Below are 19,230 nucleotides of genomic sequence, written 5' to 3' on the forward strand. Positions count from 1 at the left end.
TTGGGCCATCATGTTTGTTATGATACATTACCTTGAGCCAATATGACATCTAGCGACATTAATCCTTCATTGGACTAATCATTGGGAAGGATTGTGCAAAATTAATATGTACATAGCTCCTTGAACATGATTAAAAATTTAACTCTATAGCACAAGTTTCATGCAAATTATAAATCATGCCTTATTGCATGCAAATTAGGATGAGATGTATAAATACCATACAAACAAATGCAAGGAATGCATTATACTCTAGTATAAATGGAGACATCATACGGAGGTCAAAATTAGGACTTTAGCTCAAGGATATACTACATCACTTAGCTAGTCTTGTGTCAATCTTGGGATCCGAGATACATATATTTTTAAATATATTTTCTCCAAGTATACACTACTAAAACACACCTCTCCATAAATTTTGGCAATTTTTAGAGGTCTGTAGAATTCTTGGTGAGTTTCTGAAATCTGTTCTGTTTGCAGAATTAAGCTGATATAGGATACCAGTCGACTGGTTCAGATACTAGTCAACTGGTAATAGTGATTTTTACGAACAGAAGCTTCTGTGTGTTTTTATTTAGGGTACCAGTCGACTGATGGATACATCAGTCGACTGGTAATCACGGTGATATAACTTTACGCGAGACAGGCGGCCCGACAGAAACCCTAATTCCACTAGCCGCCTGCCGTCGCCCATGATCCAAAACTTTTCCTCGTCGCCTCCAGTCACCTCCGGCCACCTAAAACCCCTCTACTTCTTCTATCCACTTCTTATTGCTTTCCTTGCTGTGTTTTGGCTTCCTATTTACTTCTCGGCACCATAGGCATCTGAGACACTAGGGCTACGATTTTTAGGCTGCCAACTCATCTCTTCTTCCCTCATCATTCAAATACAGTAGCAAAGGAACGAAGGTAATGATTTCTCACCAATATCTCTCAAGTTTGGTTGTGATTTTGGACTAATCCTTCCTCTTTGTGTGTCTATCCTATTTCCCTCTTCTGATTGGGTGCATATTACGCACATTTGCATTGCATTTACATGACTAGGGTTAGGTAAAAGCGCAGGGCTGGCGAGGGAACCTCCCGGCAGTCTGTCCTGATTCCTTCGGTGGATCGATTTTGTTCAGAGGTCGAACGACAACGGTTCGCAAATACCAACTTTTCTATGATGAATTGTCGGTATCTCAACCAAACGTTTTTTTAATGAGATAGTTCCTGATATCATGGAGATCATTATGTACTTTGGGTTAGATATGTTGGTTCATTGCATGCATATAGTTAATTTGGATTTGTACATGAAATTCTACAATAACCTGCATCCTAGCACCAGTACAGGTCGAGCATGGGTGTCTCGTGTTGGAGGGGTAGACATTGAGTTCACTCGAAGGATTCTTCAATCATTCTTAGGGTGTAGGGGTTCAGATATCACATTCACATTCTTTCCTATTGTTGTTGAGCTTTTTACTGATTCATTTTCTCATCTTTCGGTCGAGGTGATACATCAATATTACTTCAATGCTCCAAGGGCTCCACTGAGGCGTATCTTTGATGCCACGTGTATGTCCGCCCACAGTAACATTCTCTACAAAATTGTCATTGCATGTATCTTACCTATTGTCACTAGAGGGCAAACCAAGATTAGGCTGCCTCATCTGTTCCTGATGTATGTTATAGAGCACAGGATTGATATTGACATTGCTCTACAGATCTTTGAGTCCATATTGCATTTCTCTAGCCCTATCCAAGGAAAGTTATACATGCCATTTTGCCATATCTTGACTTCATTTTTCGCATCTAGAGGTATAGATGTCACTAGGGTGCAACAACATCAGTTATCTAAGGATTATGATCATATCGGGTCCCAACAGCTGTCTCTAGCAAGAATTGAGAGACGTCACGGAGTGATGGTCTGGCGTGGTCAGGCTGTAGAGGACTCTAACGACGAGGAGGAGGCGAATGTTCCTGCTCCAGCACTAGCACCAACTCCTGCTCCTATGACCGTCGTGGATCGACTGACTCAGTTGGAGGAGACAGTGCGTCAGGGATTTCGGGAGTTTCATGGTTTTCGATAGGATTGGGCCGCCTTTCAGCAGCATCAGACAGAGATGTACAAGATGATGCAACGTTGGGATTTGGCTTACCAGGCCCCTCCGCCTCCTTCTAGTGATGATTTTTAGACATGTTGCCTAGGTTCCAGTTGGTGTCGAGATCTTTTTGGTATAGACATATTTCTTTCTTGTTTATCTCGAACACTATTGTCACTATTCTAGTATGCTATGTTTCATGACTGCGCTAGTTGTATATTAGTTGTATGCCTCCTATGACATTGTATGACAGCTATGCGTTGCAATAGTTCTTATCATTTGCCTATGGTTATCTATGTCTTTCCTTATTACTTATTGATAAGTACGTCTATTTCAGGAGTGACTTATTTGGTTGTTTTCTAATTGTTTGCATTTTCTGACTTTTGATCTTGGAAGAAATTTTGGATTAAGGGGGAGTTTAGATTCATGCTGGCGTAGGTTTTCTCTATCTTTTTGTTGTGTGTCAAAGGGGGAGATATGGATAGTTTAAGTTAGATACTTCATTATGCTTATGCTTCATGGATATTACCATATTTCTATGCTTTATGCTTGTTGCATATTTAAAGACCTAACTTAAACAAATTTGCCAAACATCAAAAAAGAAGAGATTGTGAGAGCAATCTTGCTCTAGATATTGCTCACTGTTGATGTTTGGTTAAATAAGTTTAAGTTAAGCATTATTTGTGATCTAATATAACTGTTGAGTAAGCAGGTACGAAGAAAAGACCAAGTATGAAGACTTGGCAAGGAAAGTCCAAGAAGATAGTCTTAGCGGATGAAGTCCCGGAGGTGCGACCTCCTGACAAAAGGAGACTTAGCATGACAAAGCTGAAGGTAGCACTTGAAGGCAAGCACAAGGATGAGAAACCGTGGAAACGGAAGCATCCTAAGGGCGCAAGGCTGATGGAAAATGTTTGGAGGCATAAAGTTTAAGTTAAGGGAACGGGTTAAGTAAAAATATATATATATGTAAAGTGTTGTAAATCTCATGTTGCAAAATGCTGCTAAACTCAAGCTATAAGGTACCAGTCGACTGGTACTAGGTAACAAAACGAACAGAAAGCAGCTAGATGAATTGCAGCCCAGTACCAGTCGACCGGTACTAGTACCAGTCGACTGGTAAATGACCGTTATGGGATGACGACAGAAAATCTCACCAAATCTTAAGCACCGTTGAAGCCTATCAGTCGACTGATTGGTACATCAGTCGATTGATGTCGGGAAAAACTATAAAAGCAATTCTTGGATCTTGGAGAAAATACTCACTTATTGTTCTAATCGAAAGTGCTTTCCAAGTGATTCCTAAGCTGATAGAATCTCAATCTCCTCCTCCTAAGCTTAGCTCTCAACTTGTAAGAGGAAGAGATAATCGTGTAAAAGTTTCTCCACCTTCGTTCTTAGTTCGAAAAGGAGAAAGTCTTAGTGAAGTTTGATTGAGTGGGTGTGTGTCTTGGATTAGTCACCTCAAGGAGGTGGAGATCAAGTAAATCGAGGAGTTAACATTATTTTCTTAGTATTTCACTATTTCTATTCTAGTCTATTTGCTTCCGCTAATAAGTTGTAGGTGAAAATCGAAGAAAAGCTATTCACCCCCCTCTAGCCGAACGCAAAGGTTCTATCAATGTCTTTTAGATAGTGTGTTAACACACACTATTCTTAAAGATAAGAAATTCTTTTCCTCATTAGTAATGAATAATACAACTGTGTGTATATTATATGTGGTAGTATAAAAATGATTGAAGGTTATTGAAGAGCTAACATCCTTTTATTCAAAGAAACAAAAAACTTTATCGATGATGCTTTATATTCCCTTAAGTATAAGAGAAATATATTGAGTTTTACAGATATTTGTCAAAATGGATATCACGTTGAGACTTCAGATGAAGATAATACAGAATATTTATGCATTATAAGTATTATCTTGGGTAAGAAAACTATATTAGAAAAATTAATCGCAATATCACCTTTATGTGTATATATATATATATACTTGAGCAAAATAATTTCACCACATGACATGATTGATTGGGGCATCCTGAATTTATAATGATGCGATGAATCATTAAAAATTCATGTGGACATTCATTGAAAAATCAGAAGATTTTCTTCCTAATGAAATTTTATGCGCTGCTTGCTCATAAGGGAAGTTAATAATAAGGTGTCATCAATAATTATGATTAAGGCAGAGTCCTTAATTTTTTTGAACGAATTCAAGATAATATATGTAGGGTCATACTCCCACCTTTGGACTATTCAGATATTTTATGGTATTAATTGACACATCAACAAGATGGTCACAAGTGTATTTATTATCGACTCGTAATCAAGCATTTGTAAGGTTGCTCACACAAATTATTCGAATACAAGCTTATTTCTCGGATTATCCAATTAAAGTCATCTATTTTGATAATGTCGGATAATTTACTTCTCATGCTTTTAATGATTATTGCATATCCATTGGAATAAATATTGAATATCCTGTAGCACATGATTACACACAAAATGGCCTTGCAGAGTCATTGATAAAATGTCTTCAATTAATTTGCAAGACCTTTGCTAATGAAGACAAAACTTCCTATTTTTGCTTAGGTACATGATATTTTACATGCGAATGCGCTAATACGCGTCAAACGCGCGAGTTATCATGAGGTTTCCCCTTTACAAATAGTTAATAGTCAAGAACTAAATATTTCCCATATAAGAATTTTTAGATGTGCGATTTATGTGCCAATTGCTCTACCACAACACACTAAGATGGGTTCTCAAAGAAGGTTGGGAATTTATGTTGGCTATGAATCTTCATCTATTGTTAAATATCTAGAACCATTGACAGGAGATTTATTTACGACACATTTTGTTGATTATAGATTTGATGAAATGACATTTCCAACGTTAAAAGGGGAAAATAAGCAGTAGGCTGGAAAAGGAAATTATCTGGCGTGAGTTATCATTATCTCATTTTGATCCTCGAACAAAACAAAGTGAACTGGAAGTTCAAAATATTATTCACTTGCAAAATTTAGTCAATCAAGTGTCAGATGCATTTAATGACCCAAAGAAACTGACAAAATCATGTATTCCAGCTGCTAATGCTCCAATCAGAATTGATATCCCCGAAAGACAACCCAAAATTGCAAATGGGCCTAAACTACAAGTGAAACGTGGTAGACCTATCAGTTCCAAAAATAAATGTTCTCGTAAAAGAAAACAAATCAAATGCTCAAAATGAGGAAGTAATAACTCTAGAAGAGTCTCCAGTCATTGATAACATGATTCTAGAAGAATCTCAGGTACCTAATAATAAAGAGATCTCTATGTTGGTGCAATTTGTACTAATGATTTAATTCAGATTTTGATAAATGATAAGGGGACTAAAGTTAGAGTATTTTGTAATCTAATTGCTTTACCAAGTGTGCAGGAGTTGACATGTTTGAAGGACCTGACATCAGGCTAAAATCCAACTAGCTTCATGGGACCTGATAGCTGGTAGGGAACCTAGATAGATCCACAGGGCCAGATATTTGGCAAAAAGTCCGGTTGGGTCCGCAGGATCTGACAACCGACCGAAATCTAGTTGGGTCTGCGAACCTAACAACCGGCGAGAAGACCTGGTAGGTCAAACTCAAGTCAAGCGCCTACAGTTGGTAAATGAAGACAAGCAACTGGAGGAAAGATCTAGTGAGGACAGGTTCTCCGTTGAAGGAACTGTAGGCGTCGGTCCATCTTAGGTCTATTTGAGAAATCTAAGCTGAGATCTTGACTATATCCTGGTCTGTAGAGACAGGATTTAATTACTACTATTATTTTTGTTGTGCTAACTCTATTTTGCAGGATAAATATATTTTTTTTATTGTCTGGACTAACTTTTTATTGCAAGGAAGAAAAGAGACAAAAAGTGGTCCGGGCGCTCGGACTAATGTCGCTAGGGAAAGTGTCGCAGGCACCCAAGCGATCCCAAGTCTCGAAATTGGTCTAGGTTCCCGAAACACATAAGTTATCTCGAAGCTGAGTTGGAGCACGATGACTGGCCGAACTCACGTTAGTGGTCCAGGCACCCGAAAGTGGATAAACTTCCTAGATGAAGTTTTGACGAGAGATCGCGACGTTAGCAACAGTCCAGGCCCCGGGGAGGGGGGGGGGGGCGGGGGGTCCAGGCGCCTGGAATAGGCTTATATAAGGGCTTTCAATCAGTAGCTTCAGAACAACATTGACTACAACTTTCATATTCAACTGGTGCTTCGAAAAAGCTTTGACGACACCTACAGGCCGCTCCGAAGTTCAAGGAACAAGAGATTTTATTTTTCTTTCTCTTTGTTGGTAACAAATTTTATTTTCAGTTCTTATACTCAATCAATATAACTGATCCGACGGTTAGAATAGGGGACCCCCATTTTGAGGGGTCAACGCCACGTGGGAGTCAAAAGGTTAGGTGGTCGATCGGAGAAGGGTGGACCGGTCGGCCGACCGGAGAAGGATGGGCTTACCTGCCGTCCGGCCGATCGATGAATAGCCGATAGCGAAAGGCGCCCTGACAGGGGTCGGGGCTCCGACGCTCAAATGAACAGTAACGAAGGGCCAAGCGGAAGTCATGCTCGGCCGAAGACATAAGGTAGCATATTGCTAGTAGTCCCTACATAACACTTTACCGAAGATCTCCCTAAAATACCGATGCAGACGGAAGGCCGAATATAATGTGGGTGCCGTCCGGCCTGGCGTAAGATGAGGGTCGGCCGGCCGGACGCCCCGGCATGGGGTAGGGAGAGAAAGACAAGGAATATCTTTTGACAGCTGTCAAGTCCTATGACTAGGCCATACTCTAAGTCTGGCAACGAGGTGTTCTGCTGTCCTATCGAAGACGTGCCTGGACTGTAGCAGTATGGTGTCAGGTAAGCTTTCTGACAAACACATAACGAGGTATGGGCTAAGGACGCGTGTTTGCCTCAGTAGGTGTGCGTGAGCTCTTTCACCGCTCTATATAAGGAGCCTTATGCTTCGCCGGAGGTACGCGTTCTACAACTTTGGGAGCCATTTCTTCATTATTCGCTTACCTGACTTGAGCGTCGGAGGGTCGCCGTTGGGAACCCCTTCCCGGCCCGACTTCTGTGCAGGTTCGCCGGAGGTTCATACGACCAGTCGTCGACCCACGTCAGTGACCCGGAGAGCGCCACGTGCCCAGCGTCCGTTGATTCAGCATTCGGACAGGATCAATAACCTTTTTACGAACTGATAGTGATTGCTCAATGAAAGCGATCGACGATCGCGGGCCTTGGAATAGGAGTCGTCGAAGGCTCCGAACCAAGTGAAAACTACTTGTGTTAGTGTGTGATTGTCTTTTTCCTTCTAGTCCTTTTCTTTTATTATTCCTTTACGTAATTCACTCTCGATTTTTGAAAATTGCTATTTATCCCTCCTCTAGCTACTTTACGATCCTACACTCTATAAATTATGTTATGACCGGAAAAAGATGGAATCGAAATGAAATCGACGTTGATGGTATTTTTGCATATCATATTGCATGTAATATTGTGAAGGATGATGAGGATCATAAATCAAAGTTTGTTAATGAATGCAAACAAAGAAATGATCAGCCTAAATGGAAAGATGCGATTAATGCAGAATTGAAATTACTCACAAAACATAAAGTTTTTAAACCTATAGTTTATACACCAAAATATGAAAAATCGATCGGTTATAAATGAGTGTTTATGCACAAACAAAATGAGAAAAATGAGATTGCTAGATATTGGGCGTGATTTGTTGCTCAAGGTTTCTCTCAGAGACTTGGAATTAATTATAAGGAGACATATTCTCCCATGGTGGATGCAAGGAATCAATTATAAGGAGACATATTCTCCCATGGTGGGTGCAACAATATTTCGATATTTGTTAAGTTTGACAATCCATGAAAGATTAGAAATGCAATTAATGGATGTTGTTATTGCCTATTTGTATGGCTCACTTGATAATGACATATACATGAAACTCCCCGAAAGATTCAAAGTGCCTTAGGCATATGATTCGAGTCACCTAGAATTATACTCAATTAAGTTATGTAAATCTCTATATGGATTAAAACAATCTGAACGTATGTGTATAAACATCTTAGTAAATATTTGTTCAAAAAGAAATGTCTAAATGATCTCATATTCATGTGTATTTATTAAGAGATTCGAATACAAATTTATTATAATCTCAGTATATGTTGATGACCTAAATATTATTGGTGCTATTGATGCACTTTTTGAAATGGTAGATTACCTAAAGGAAGAGTTTGCGATAAAAGATCTCAGAAAAATAAAACTCTGTCTTGACTTGCAGATTGAGCACCTTGAAAATAGAATATTTATCCATCAAACTATTTATACATCAAAGATGTTACAGAGATTTTATATGGATAAAACACATCCATTAAGTAGCCCAATAGTCATAAGGTCCTTGATGTAAATAAGGATCCATTTCTACCTTAAATGAATGGCGAAGAATTTATTGGTCCTGAAGTACCATATCTGAGTGTTATTGGAGCAGTAATGTATCTTGCCAGTCATATAAGACCTGATATAACATTTGATGTAAATTTATTAGTAAGATATTATTCTTCCCAACAAGAAGATACTGGAATGAAATTAAACATATATTTCAATATCTTCCAGGTATGATGGATATAAGATTATATTATCTTCGTGTGCCTAAAGCGAAATTGATTGGGTATGCTGATGCTGGTTGTTTATCTAACCCTCATAATGGTAAATATCAAACGGATTATGTATTCACATGTAGTGGTACATCAATATTATGGAGATCTATGAAGCAAACAATTACTACCACATCTACTAATCATTTTGAGATTATAGCAATTCATGAGGCAAGTCTGGAATGTATATGATTGATATCTGTAATAGATCACATTCGAGAGGCATCTAGTTTTCTCTTAAATAAAAATGTCCCGATGACATTATATGAGGATAATATTGCATGCATTGCTCAACTAAAGGAAGGTTATATTAAAGGTGATTCAACAAAACACATATGAACAAAATTCTTTTTTATGCATGATCTCCAAAAGTGAGGTGATATTGATGTTCAACAAATCTGTTTATCGGATAATTTGTCCGATTTATTCACAAAGATTTTGCCTACTTCGACATTTGAAAGACTATTATGTAACATTGGGATGCGAAAATGGAATGATATGATAAGGAGAGGGAGTAATTATACCGTACACTTTTTTTCTTTTACTATAAAATTTTCCACTAGGTTTTCTTGATAAAATTTTTAATGAAATAATATCATAAATGATATCCAAGGGAGAGTATTATGAATATATGTGAATATCATAAATTTAAATCTATCTTTAACATCCAATGAATCAAGTGAATGCATCCAAAGTGTAAGATGAATATATCTTACCAATGCAATGTACATGACTCTTCGATTTACTCAAATATATTTAGCCATAATGTTAATGTATCTACTCACCCCATGAATAAGGAGTTGTAAACACTATTTTGATAAGAAGTAACAAAAATTTCCTCTTTTCCCCCTTCTCATTGTGTATCTCTGGTGATTATTTTGCGACTTGTACAATAGTTATTATTAATTTATAAAATAAAATATTATAATTAAATACTTCATAAAATTAACTTCATTTCACAGATAAGATGATTTATTTTAAAAAGTCAAACAGATAATATTATTTTATTATTAATTATTGGCTAAAAGAAAACAGTATATTTGATTTTCATAAACGACTCTCCAACTAAAAATTACAAGCATTATCTTCATAATAATTAAAGCGTTTTTATTGAGCTTTTTTAATTTTACAAACGGGTTACAAACATGAGATTACAGATACCCTAAGAGCCTAGGAAAATTTTAAATCAAATGAAATCCAATAAATAATAATGAAAATAGTAATATTTAAGTTCAAGTTCAAAAAATATATAGGATATTCAAATTCGATTTAAAATTCAAAAAACAAATAATTTTGATTGCAGGGTTTAAAATAAAATTTGAACTAAATTAAATATAATTATAATTTAAAATTATTTAAATTTAAATTGGAACTAAATTAACCGAATTTTAATTTAAACTTATTTAAATTAAGAGCGCTCTGTATCGTTTTTGGAGCACGCAATTGGCATTTAGCAGAGCAGAGAGCGGCTGCTCCTCCATTATTGCCCTCTGCGATTGAATCTGCACTGCACCGCCCGCCCGCTCAGCCATGGCAGACACAAGCGTGAGCTGGCTGTACGTCACACCGGTCGATTCGCAAGGGCCTGCCCTAAACTAATATTGACGGAGGAGGAGGTGGCGCCTGATCCGGCTTTGACTTCGAGATCCATGCGATGCCGAATGCCAAGGTGAGGGGAAAGGGCGAGGGAGGGTTAATTTTCTCGGGCGCGGTGTCGGATTAACAGTAGGAAGCTCACCGAGATCCCAAAAAAAGTCGGGATCGAATGGAAGAGACGATGCAGTGCAGTGTGCAGCACAGGAAGCGTGTTCTTCTGCTCTGCAGCCAGATCGAGATTTTTTTTTTTTTTATGTGCGATCGCAAATGGAGCTCACCTCCATCGCTGACCGTCTCCAGGCTGAACTGGACTTGCTCGGGGAAAAGTAATTAAATGAATTTGAGGTCTCCTGTTGCAGCGGGAAGAAGATGTTTATTAATATCCATGGCGATGGTGAGGCGGTTTTGTGATCTGTGCAGGAATTTGAGATCTGGAATAGGAATCCAAAAGAGAGATTTGTAGAAGGTTTGAGTGCAGTGAGGTATGGGAACGGGAGGGTGGCGGAGAGCCTTCTGCACGGCGGTCCGACGGGATCCCGGCGTGACGGAGGCGGCGGGGGAGAAGAAGCAAGCAGGTGATTGCGAGAAGCAGCCGCAGCATCGTGCCGGACCCAGCCACGCGTTGAGCTGCGCCAAGTTGAGTTTTTTCTCCGGCGGTGGAGACGGGTGTGGCGCGTCGCCGGAACTCCGCTGCCGGACGAAGTCGAACGGTTGTAGCGACGCGCCGACGCCGACGGTGAGCACGCGCACATCAACCGCCGCCGCCGTTGCCACCATGGCTAGGAGGCGCAGCAGCCCTGCGCTGTTTCACCGGAAGGCCTCCTCTGCTCCTTCCTCGCTGAGATCCGCTTCAGAATTTGGCCTCTTGCAGCACCTCTCCAAGGTACTTTTCTTCACCGAAATTCCAGCTTTGGGCCGGCTGTCGGCTTTGATTGCAGAACGATGGAGGAAAAAGCGGAGTGATTTCGCCTTTCTTTTTCCTCTGTCATTCCATTTGTTTTTTTTTTTTTGGCTTTTACAAGCTTTTGTTGTTGAAGTTCATCGTTTGTCGGTGGGCAGAGTCGGTGCCGGATATGTTGGCAAAGCCTGAGGGCGAGCCAGGATGTGCCGGTGTTCACGGCGGAGTGTTCCCACGCGTTCCACTTCCCTTGCATCATCGCCCACGTCAGGACCCATGGCAGCGTCGCCTGCCCCATCTGCTCAGCCGCCTGGCGCGAGGCGCCCTTTCTCTCCGCCGTGCAACGCCAGGAGGAAGACACCGAGCAGGTGATCGACGGCGAGGCGGATAACCGGAACCCCAATCGAAGAACTTCCAGCAGAAGCAGCCGTAGCACCGCCGGTGGCCGTGAACCTATCAAGATTTATGATGATGATGAGTCGTTGCTTCTTGCGCTGCCCAAGGCCAACCAAGGAGGCGTGCGGTTCAATCCTATACCGGAAGTGGCCAACGAGGACGAAGAGTGCAGCGGCGAAAAGGGCTCGGAAAGAGAGGACGAGTTCCATGGGCTTCTCGCCGGAACTCGTCGAGCAACGCCGAGGTCGAGGGTCGGCGGCGTCCATGTGACAGTTATGCCACAGACGGCCCTGCTCTCCAAGGGGCAGAGACACTGGAACTACGTGGTGGCGATCAAGGTGAAAGCTCCGGCGTTGCGGCCATCGAAGCTCCTCGACCAGACGCGGGGCCGCGCCCCGATCGACCTGGTGATGGTTCTGGATGTGAGCTACGGCATGGCGGGTGAGAAGCTCCAGATGCAGAAGCGCGCAATGCGGCTGGTGGTGTCGTCACTGGGTTCCGCCGACCGCCTCTCCATCGTCGCTTTCTCGGCCTCAGCGGGCCCCAAGCGGCTCCTCCCTCTCCGACGGATGTCGAGGCGGGGCCAGCGCGCCGCCCGACACATCGCCGAGAGGCTTGTCGCGGTGGATCCGTCTGGAGAGTCGGCGAGCATCGGCGACGCCCTCAGGAAGGCTACCAAGGTTCTGGAAGACCGCAGGGAGCGCAACCCAGTGGCCACCATCATGCTCCTCTCCGACGCCGGCCGAAACCTAGAGGAGCCCAAAGACAAGCTCACGCACTCGCCTCGTGGCCCCGTCGCCGCCAACACTCGCTTTGCGCATCTGGAAATCCCCGCCGGATTCCCGAAGAAGCAGAGCGAGGTGCCATCAGAGGACGCTTTCATCAAGTGCGTGGGCGGCCTCGTGTCCGTCGTGATGCAGGACGTCTGCGTCCAGCTCGGATTCCCGTCAGGCGAGATACGCGCCGTGTATCCTTCCGGCGGAGGCGACAGCGACGTGACTATTGGAACAGGGGGCTCTGTTCTTCGGCTGGGGGATCTCTATGCCGAGGAGGAGAGGGAGCTTCTGGTCGAGCTACGAATGGCGGTGACTGGAGAGCAACAGATCGAGCGGCATTGTTTGTCTGCCAAGTGCAAGTATCGGGATCCGGCAACCCACAATCTCTCGTTCGACGAGGAGCAGCTAGTTCCCCTGCCGCCTCTCCGCCCCGATCTCCGCGACGCCGCTTCCTTGTGGCTACGCAACGCTTTCGTCACGACGCGGGCGATGGTGGATTCGAAACGCCAAGTCGAGGACTCGGAATTCACCACCGCTCACCGCCTGCTCTCCTCCGCCCGCGCCTTGGTGCTGCAGTCGGCTACCGATGCGCAGGACTCCCACCTGGTCCGACTACTGGACGCCGAGCTCGCTGAGGTGCAGCGGCGGCGGGAGGTCCACGTGGCGCATCCAAAGGAGGAGGCGATTTCTCCGGCCGAGAGGCATCGGCAGCGGAGAGGTCCAGCGGAGGTGCGGGAGGAGTCGCTGACGCCGACGTCCGCCTGGCGCGCCGCCGAGCAGCTGGCGAAGGTGGCCATCATGCGGAAATCTCTGAACCGGGTGAGCGATCTTCACGGGTTTGAGAACGCACGGTTTTAGGAAAAAGACCAAGCCGAAGCAAATCTTATACAAGTAAATTTAAACCGAACCGAACCGAACCTTCCTGTACGTACTTTGAACCATGTTATTTTCTCGAATGAACAACTGGTATGAACTAGTAAGATATAATTGAATTATACGATTTGAGTTTATTTATTTGGAAAAATGATTAATAAATAAAAATTTTAAAGTGACATAAATTAACACCATTATAAAATTAATTTGTTTTGATGAATTAATAAAGATGATTTTTTATGTAATATAATTTAATTATTTTTAATAAATAAATATTTTTTATTTAAGATTTTTTGTTGGTTTGAATGCCTGATTCATTCAACATAAAGATGAATTTGTTTTGGGTTACATATTTCAAAACTCTCTTTTTTTAATTTTATTTTCAAAACTCTCTATAATCATGTAGTAAATTTACAACATGAAGCAAGGGTTAAATTTTTGTGAAGTTGATAAAAATGCCCTCCCACGTGGGTGTATTTGGTATCTGATTTATTCCCTTAATAATCAGAAGGGGCCATCAAGTGACAGATTTTACCATTCACAGCGTGACTTATCGGTGAGGTAATGTCCATTAAATCCAAGGTAAAATCATGAGAGCCCCTCATTTTTTTCGGAATATAGTTAAAGTAGCATCACGTTTTAATTTTTTTTTTTTCTCGCATCCTTTTGTAAAATGCCGTAGATGCCCTCTGGTGTAATGCATGTGCACCTTGCCTATACACCTTGCCTATTTTTCATTCTAAATCCAGTCACATTATGGTAATTATAAAATTGTAGTTAAGTAATAAAATTATATTATAATAGTTACGGAATTATAGTTTAGTAAAAGAAGATAATACTCAATTCAGATGACTTAGTCTCACAAGCTCCCTGATTAGTTATAGGAAAATAAATCAAGGGTGAATCTATATTATGACATGAGAGAACCGTCCTCGTAGCTCTCCCTCCCTCCGATTTTTTTTTTAATAATATAATTTTATAGAGAAGTTTGTTAAATTTTATTAGTATATATATTATTTTACCCAAATTTAAAACATATGTATAGTTGATGTAATTATAAGTTTTAATTTTATTTTAACACATCTCTTGAGTTGAAATCTTTGTAGGATTGAATTTAAGTTTTTTCCTTTTATTTTTCACATTTCAACTAAATATTATGCATTTTGAAAGTTTAGAGAGGTTATTATTATATAATACATTTAATAATTATTTTTATCACTTAGTATACAACCTCCTAAATTTAAAATCTTAGATCCACCCCTGAGGTAAATTATGAGAGGTGTTTTGTCCTAGAATAACAATTCTTTATATAAGGGAGGTTAGATGCTTAATGAGATATTTTACATCCATTAAGAATTGACCCCAAGATCTATTAGAGCAATCATTCATATAATTACCTATTGTATCAATATGTGGTGGCTAACTACATACCCATAGTGGTTACAACTGAAAGTAGTGAATTTAATATATTATGATTATTTAATTAATTACTGAATCACTTATGATATGATCTTTTCTTTTAATATTTTCTTTCTTTTAGTAGTTGATCCTGTCTGAAAGTGAGTGAGTGAAAAATTGGGGAGATGGTGGTTTCACTGATCGAATGTGGATTTCGCTCCGCTCTGCAAAACAAATAATGTTAGTGCCGAGCCGAGGAAGGGGTCTTAGGCGTTAATCCTCCGATGCTCAAGTCAATCGCCAGAATGTGGAGAAGAAGTGAAGCAATAGTAGAATTATGCGCCAAAAATGGACCATGCGTACCTTCACCCGTGATAAACCCCCCTTTATATAGAGCATTGGTGGACAACGTACACACTCCTCGTGGGCACGTTTTCTGATATGTTCATGGTCACGTCCTCCAACACGTTCTCCAATATGTTCGGGGTCACGTCCTCCACTATGTCTTATAAAAGGATGTCGTGAGGATCACCGTCCCGTTGCTTAGCCAAGCGGGTCACCTGCTCGGCCAGGACTGCGCTTTGCCCACAGTTAGGTCTCATTGTTTGGTTGAGCGGGTAGTCGCTCGGCTGGAGGTCTTTCGCTCTGTCAACTTCAGTTGCCATTCTGTGCAGTGTTTGTGTAATAACCTGCCTTCCTCTGTTTGGATAAAATGATCCGATCTTCCTCAGCATCTCGATAATATGACTTGAGCCGGAAGGATTGTCCGCTCGAACATGTCCCCCGCTGATTGAGCCCTACTTGTCCCAACCGGCTGTTGCATATATCCTCCGTTCGACTCTTTGGCACTTGGGCGTTGACCATCTTGACTTTGACCTCCACCTGGCGGTTGACCCCGTGTCAGGTGGGCTTATTCCTATCGTCGCATCACATGCCTCCCCTTCAAATCTAGTTGAAGGAGACTGTAAGTCCGACTGATTGGACAAGATGTGTCTTCATCGACTCTGAGACCCGATCGGCCCATATGTTCAAGGTACTGATCGGCATACACGTCCACGTCGCTCGGCCTTCCTTCGCTAGACTGGGTCTGTCACTGTTGATCGACCCAACGTTTCGAAGACTCAGCTGTTCAGCAGTGTGATAATTGCTTATCTGTGATCGGTCGGAACGACGAGCGATTATACATGCGACAATTTTCTCTGTGCTCCGAGCGCTTCTCGGCCGAGCGCCTTGACGTTATCTAAATTTCTTAAAGATCGTGCAAATCTCTGCTCATTATAGATGAACACGTGGTTGTACCTTTTAATTAAGCCTCATTAATGTTGTCCGATAATTGAGCTCCACGTGCCCAACTTTTTGTCGCTGCATGTTTGACGTGACAGACGTATATCCATTGATGACGTGATAGGCGGCTTTTCGAATTCAACGGTTGGAACTCCTTCTAGGTTTTCATAAGTCTGGATCGGACGGCTGAAGCCAATCGACTGCGCGATTTATAAGCTTCACGCGCGTCGCCGTCTTCCTCACTTTTCGTCTCTTCGTCTTCAAGCTTCACGGTGACGCTTTGCTTCCTTGTACTCTCCGACGATCCTTCCCGTAAGCCTCCTCCCCCTTTCAGTCGAATCTTTTCGTTATTCTTTGTTGATCTCTTTATTTCCGATGGCAAGCTCCTCACAACCTCCCGTCGTCGTCTTTGGGCTCTAATACACATCCATTGAGTTTAGGTTCGACGTAGGCGACGCTGAGAGTTTGAGAGTTGCTTACAAAATTCCGTCTGACTATCAAATCACTCTTCCTTTGGCTTTCGACCGTCCGAACGAACCACCTCCTGGTTTTGTATGCTTCTTTAGGGACCAGTTTACTGCCGGTCCGCGGTTCTCGGTCCATCCATTTTTTTCGCAGTTTGTAAATATTTTCGTATCTCTCTCCATCAATTAGTGTCGAATTCTTTTGGGCTGCTATGCGGGGTCGATGTCCTATTTTGCCTGCACGACATTCCTTTAACCTCTCGGCTCTTCCACTACTTCTATTATCCCAAATTGTTCGAGCCAGGAATCTTTCTATTCCAAGCCCGAGTGGGCTTAGTCTTCTTTGATAAGATGTCGTCCTCCAATAAGCATTGGAAGGACTAATATTTTTTTGTTCGTTTTCCCGAGTGGTCCGATTTCCCGACCGACTAGTAGTTGGAAGTGGCGAACCCGCCAAAACTCAAGAAGTATAAGAGTTGATCGGACTACCTCCATGCAGCTTCACAATTGGTCGGTTAGAAGTACCACATCCACAAGTTGCTGCATGAGGGAGCCCTCTACGTGTTCGGCTTAAGCTCGATTTGTACGAAGCTCCTGTTCAACCTAGGTATGCTCCTCTTCTTCTTCTTCTTCGTTGAATCTAACTTATTTTTTCTCCTTTTTTGCAGCTCGTATCATGCTAAGGGCGTGTCTGGCCGACAAGAGCAAATTGGCGGACACAGAGATCAATGCTACTACCGCGACCGAGTTGGAGTGCCGAGGCTTACAGCCGGTCGACTCCCAGAGGACCCGCTTTGTGGAAGCGAGGGAGCACTGTTGCAGGTGAGTGAAGGAGGAGGCAGTCGGACGGTTGGCAGTGGGACAGCGACTACAGCAGATCTCCCACTAGGGCAACCTCCTGCACTTCCAGTCGACGTAGCCTCAGAGTCGGCCTCTTCTGGGGAACCACTAAGAAGTTGGTAGAGGCGCCACATGGAAGCTGCATCCCAATCTGCTACTTCCGCAATGTAGACCCCAATTCGAGCCAGCTCACGCCCTCTATCTGAGCGGAGCGAGACCTCTACACACGCTCCTCCTGAACAAGCGGTGACTGTCCTCCATACTTCGATTTCATCTGATTGGACGTCGTCCTTGTCCGGACTGCCATGGAACCATCTGCGCGTCGCCGGTTGCTTTCATACCGCCTCCCCCGTTGCCAGCGACCCAAAAATCATGCATATGGCTAACAAATGTTGCTCGATTGACCGACCGAGCGACCTCCACCCCGTTCGGTCCGAGCGGCCAGCGCCACATAACGGCAGTCATCCATCTGCCAACAGACGAATGGCGCGACCCAGATGACGCCACATCCTAGGCCCAAAGCACCAAATAGTTATTCAAGGGCTACTCGCCCGGATATAGGCCGACACCCGGGTCCGTGCGGCGATCATGCCCCCCGGGGCACTCACCAACAGTTATATCTAGATGCCCACTGGGTAAGTATTTAACGTTTATGATTGTTTGCTCTGACCTTTCTTGTAAAATTTCTTCTTTCCTTGCAGTATTGGGTAGAGAGCTTGGTCATGTGCCAAAGGCTCGCATTTTTAGAACATGAACTCGAGCAGCTACGTGCCCCGAGTGGCAAAGAAACTGCATCTCAGGAGCGCCTGGAGCAGATGAACGCTGAGATCACCCAACTAAAGGCTGATCTGAATAAAAGCTCCGAGCAGCTCGAGGCGGAGAAGGCCAAAAGCGTCGAGCAAGCTACTCAGTTGGCGCGGCTGAATAAACAGGTGAGCTCCTTTGAGTCCAAGATCAACTTGGCCAACACCAGGAAGTTTCGGACCATCGAAGACTTGTTGATCAAAAACAAGGAATTCCGGGTGTTGGCTCAGAAACTCAAGGATACGGAGGTGTCTCTTAACGCCGAGTAGGGGAGTCAGTTGGCCGAACGCTCCGCTGCAAAGACCCAACTCCACGCCAAAGATGAAGAACTGACCTAGTTGAAGGTAGAGCCGGAAGCCTCCCGAGCAGCCCTAGAGACGCATCAGGGGGCCGAGTCTAGAAGATTCGAGCTCATGAAGCAGACCTATATTAGCTCGGACGTCTTTAATGACAAGGTCGTCGATCGGGAACTCCGTCTTTTCAATCTTACCATCGATGGGGCGCTCACCCAATTGAAGGACGACGACTACATTCCAACCACTCTGACAAGCAAGGTCGTTAGTCGAGACAAGCTGATCGAGTCACTGCCCGACTATGCTTTGGATTACCTTGAGTGAGCATGCTCTCGCGTATCCCGTCTCCTTTTTATACTGCCTTCTTGGACTTGTAAAAAAGTATACAAGTATTAATGAATGGTCGCCCGTTTGGTGGACAATTTTATTTAATGTCGATCCTTCATTTTGCGCAGTTCAACTTTTCCTTTTCATATTTTGTGATTTGTTCCACTATCCTACCGCTCAGGGTGAAGCAGGACTACGAACCGCTTACCCTAAAGCGAAAAACTTTATAGTGTGGCTTCGTGGCACACCGACTGATGTCGTATTACTTGCTCGGACAAGCTATTTTTCGCCAATCTCGGGTTTATAGCTGCCGCTCGGCTGTTGATTGGGATGTGGGTTTAAGGTCACCGCTAGATCGTTGATGAGGACAAGAGTTTAAGGTCGTAGCTCGATTGTCGATGAAGATAGGAGTTTAAGGTTGTCGCTCGATTGTTGATGAAGATAAAAGTTTAAAGTCGCCGCTCGACTGTTGATGAAGACAGGAGTTTAAGGTTGTCGCTCAACCATTGATA

At 42.9% G+C, this 19,230-nt stretch overlaps 1 protein-coding gene across 1 annotated transcript; it reads left to right on the forward strand.

Moving 5' to 3' along the window:
• Positions 1-10,192: 10,192 nt before the first annotated feature.
• LOC122047055 (E3 ubiquitin-protein ligase WAV3-like) lies at positions 10,193-13,430 on the forward strand. Its single transcript, XM_042608089.1, has 2 exons — positions 10,193-11,248; positions 11,425-13,430. Exons 1-2 carry the CDS (start codon positions 10,850-10,852, stop codon positions 13,291-13,293), a joined length of 2,268 nt encoding a protein of 755 aa, XP_042464023.1. The 5' UTR covers positions 10,193-10,849; the 3' UTR covers positions 13,294-13,430.
• The last annotated feature ends 5,800 nt before the right edge of the window (positions 13,431-19,230 follow it).

Source organism: Zingiber officinale, chromosome 2B (assembly GCF_018446385.1).
Source record: "Zingiber officinale cultivar Zhangliang chromosome 2B, Zo_v1.1, whole genome shotgun sequence".
In the NCBI taxonomy this organism is placed as follows: domain Eukaryota; kingdom Viridiplantae; phylum Streptophyta; class Magnoliopsida; order Zingiberales; family Zingiberaceae; genus Zingiber; species Zingiber officinale.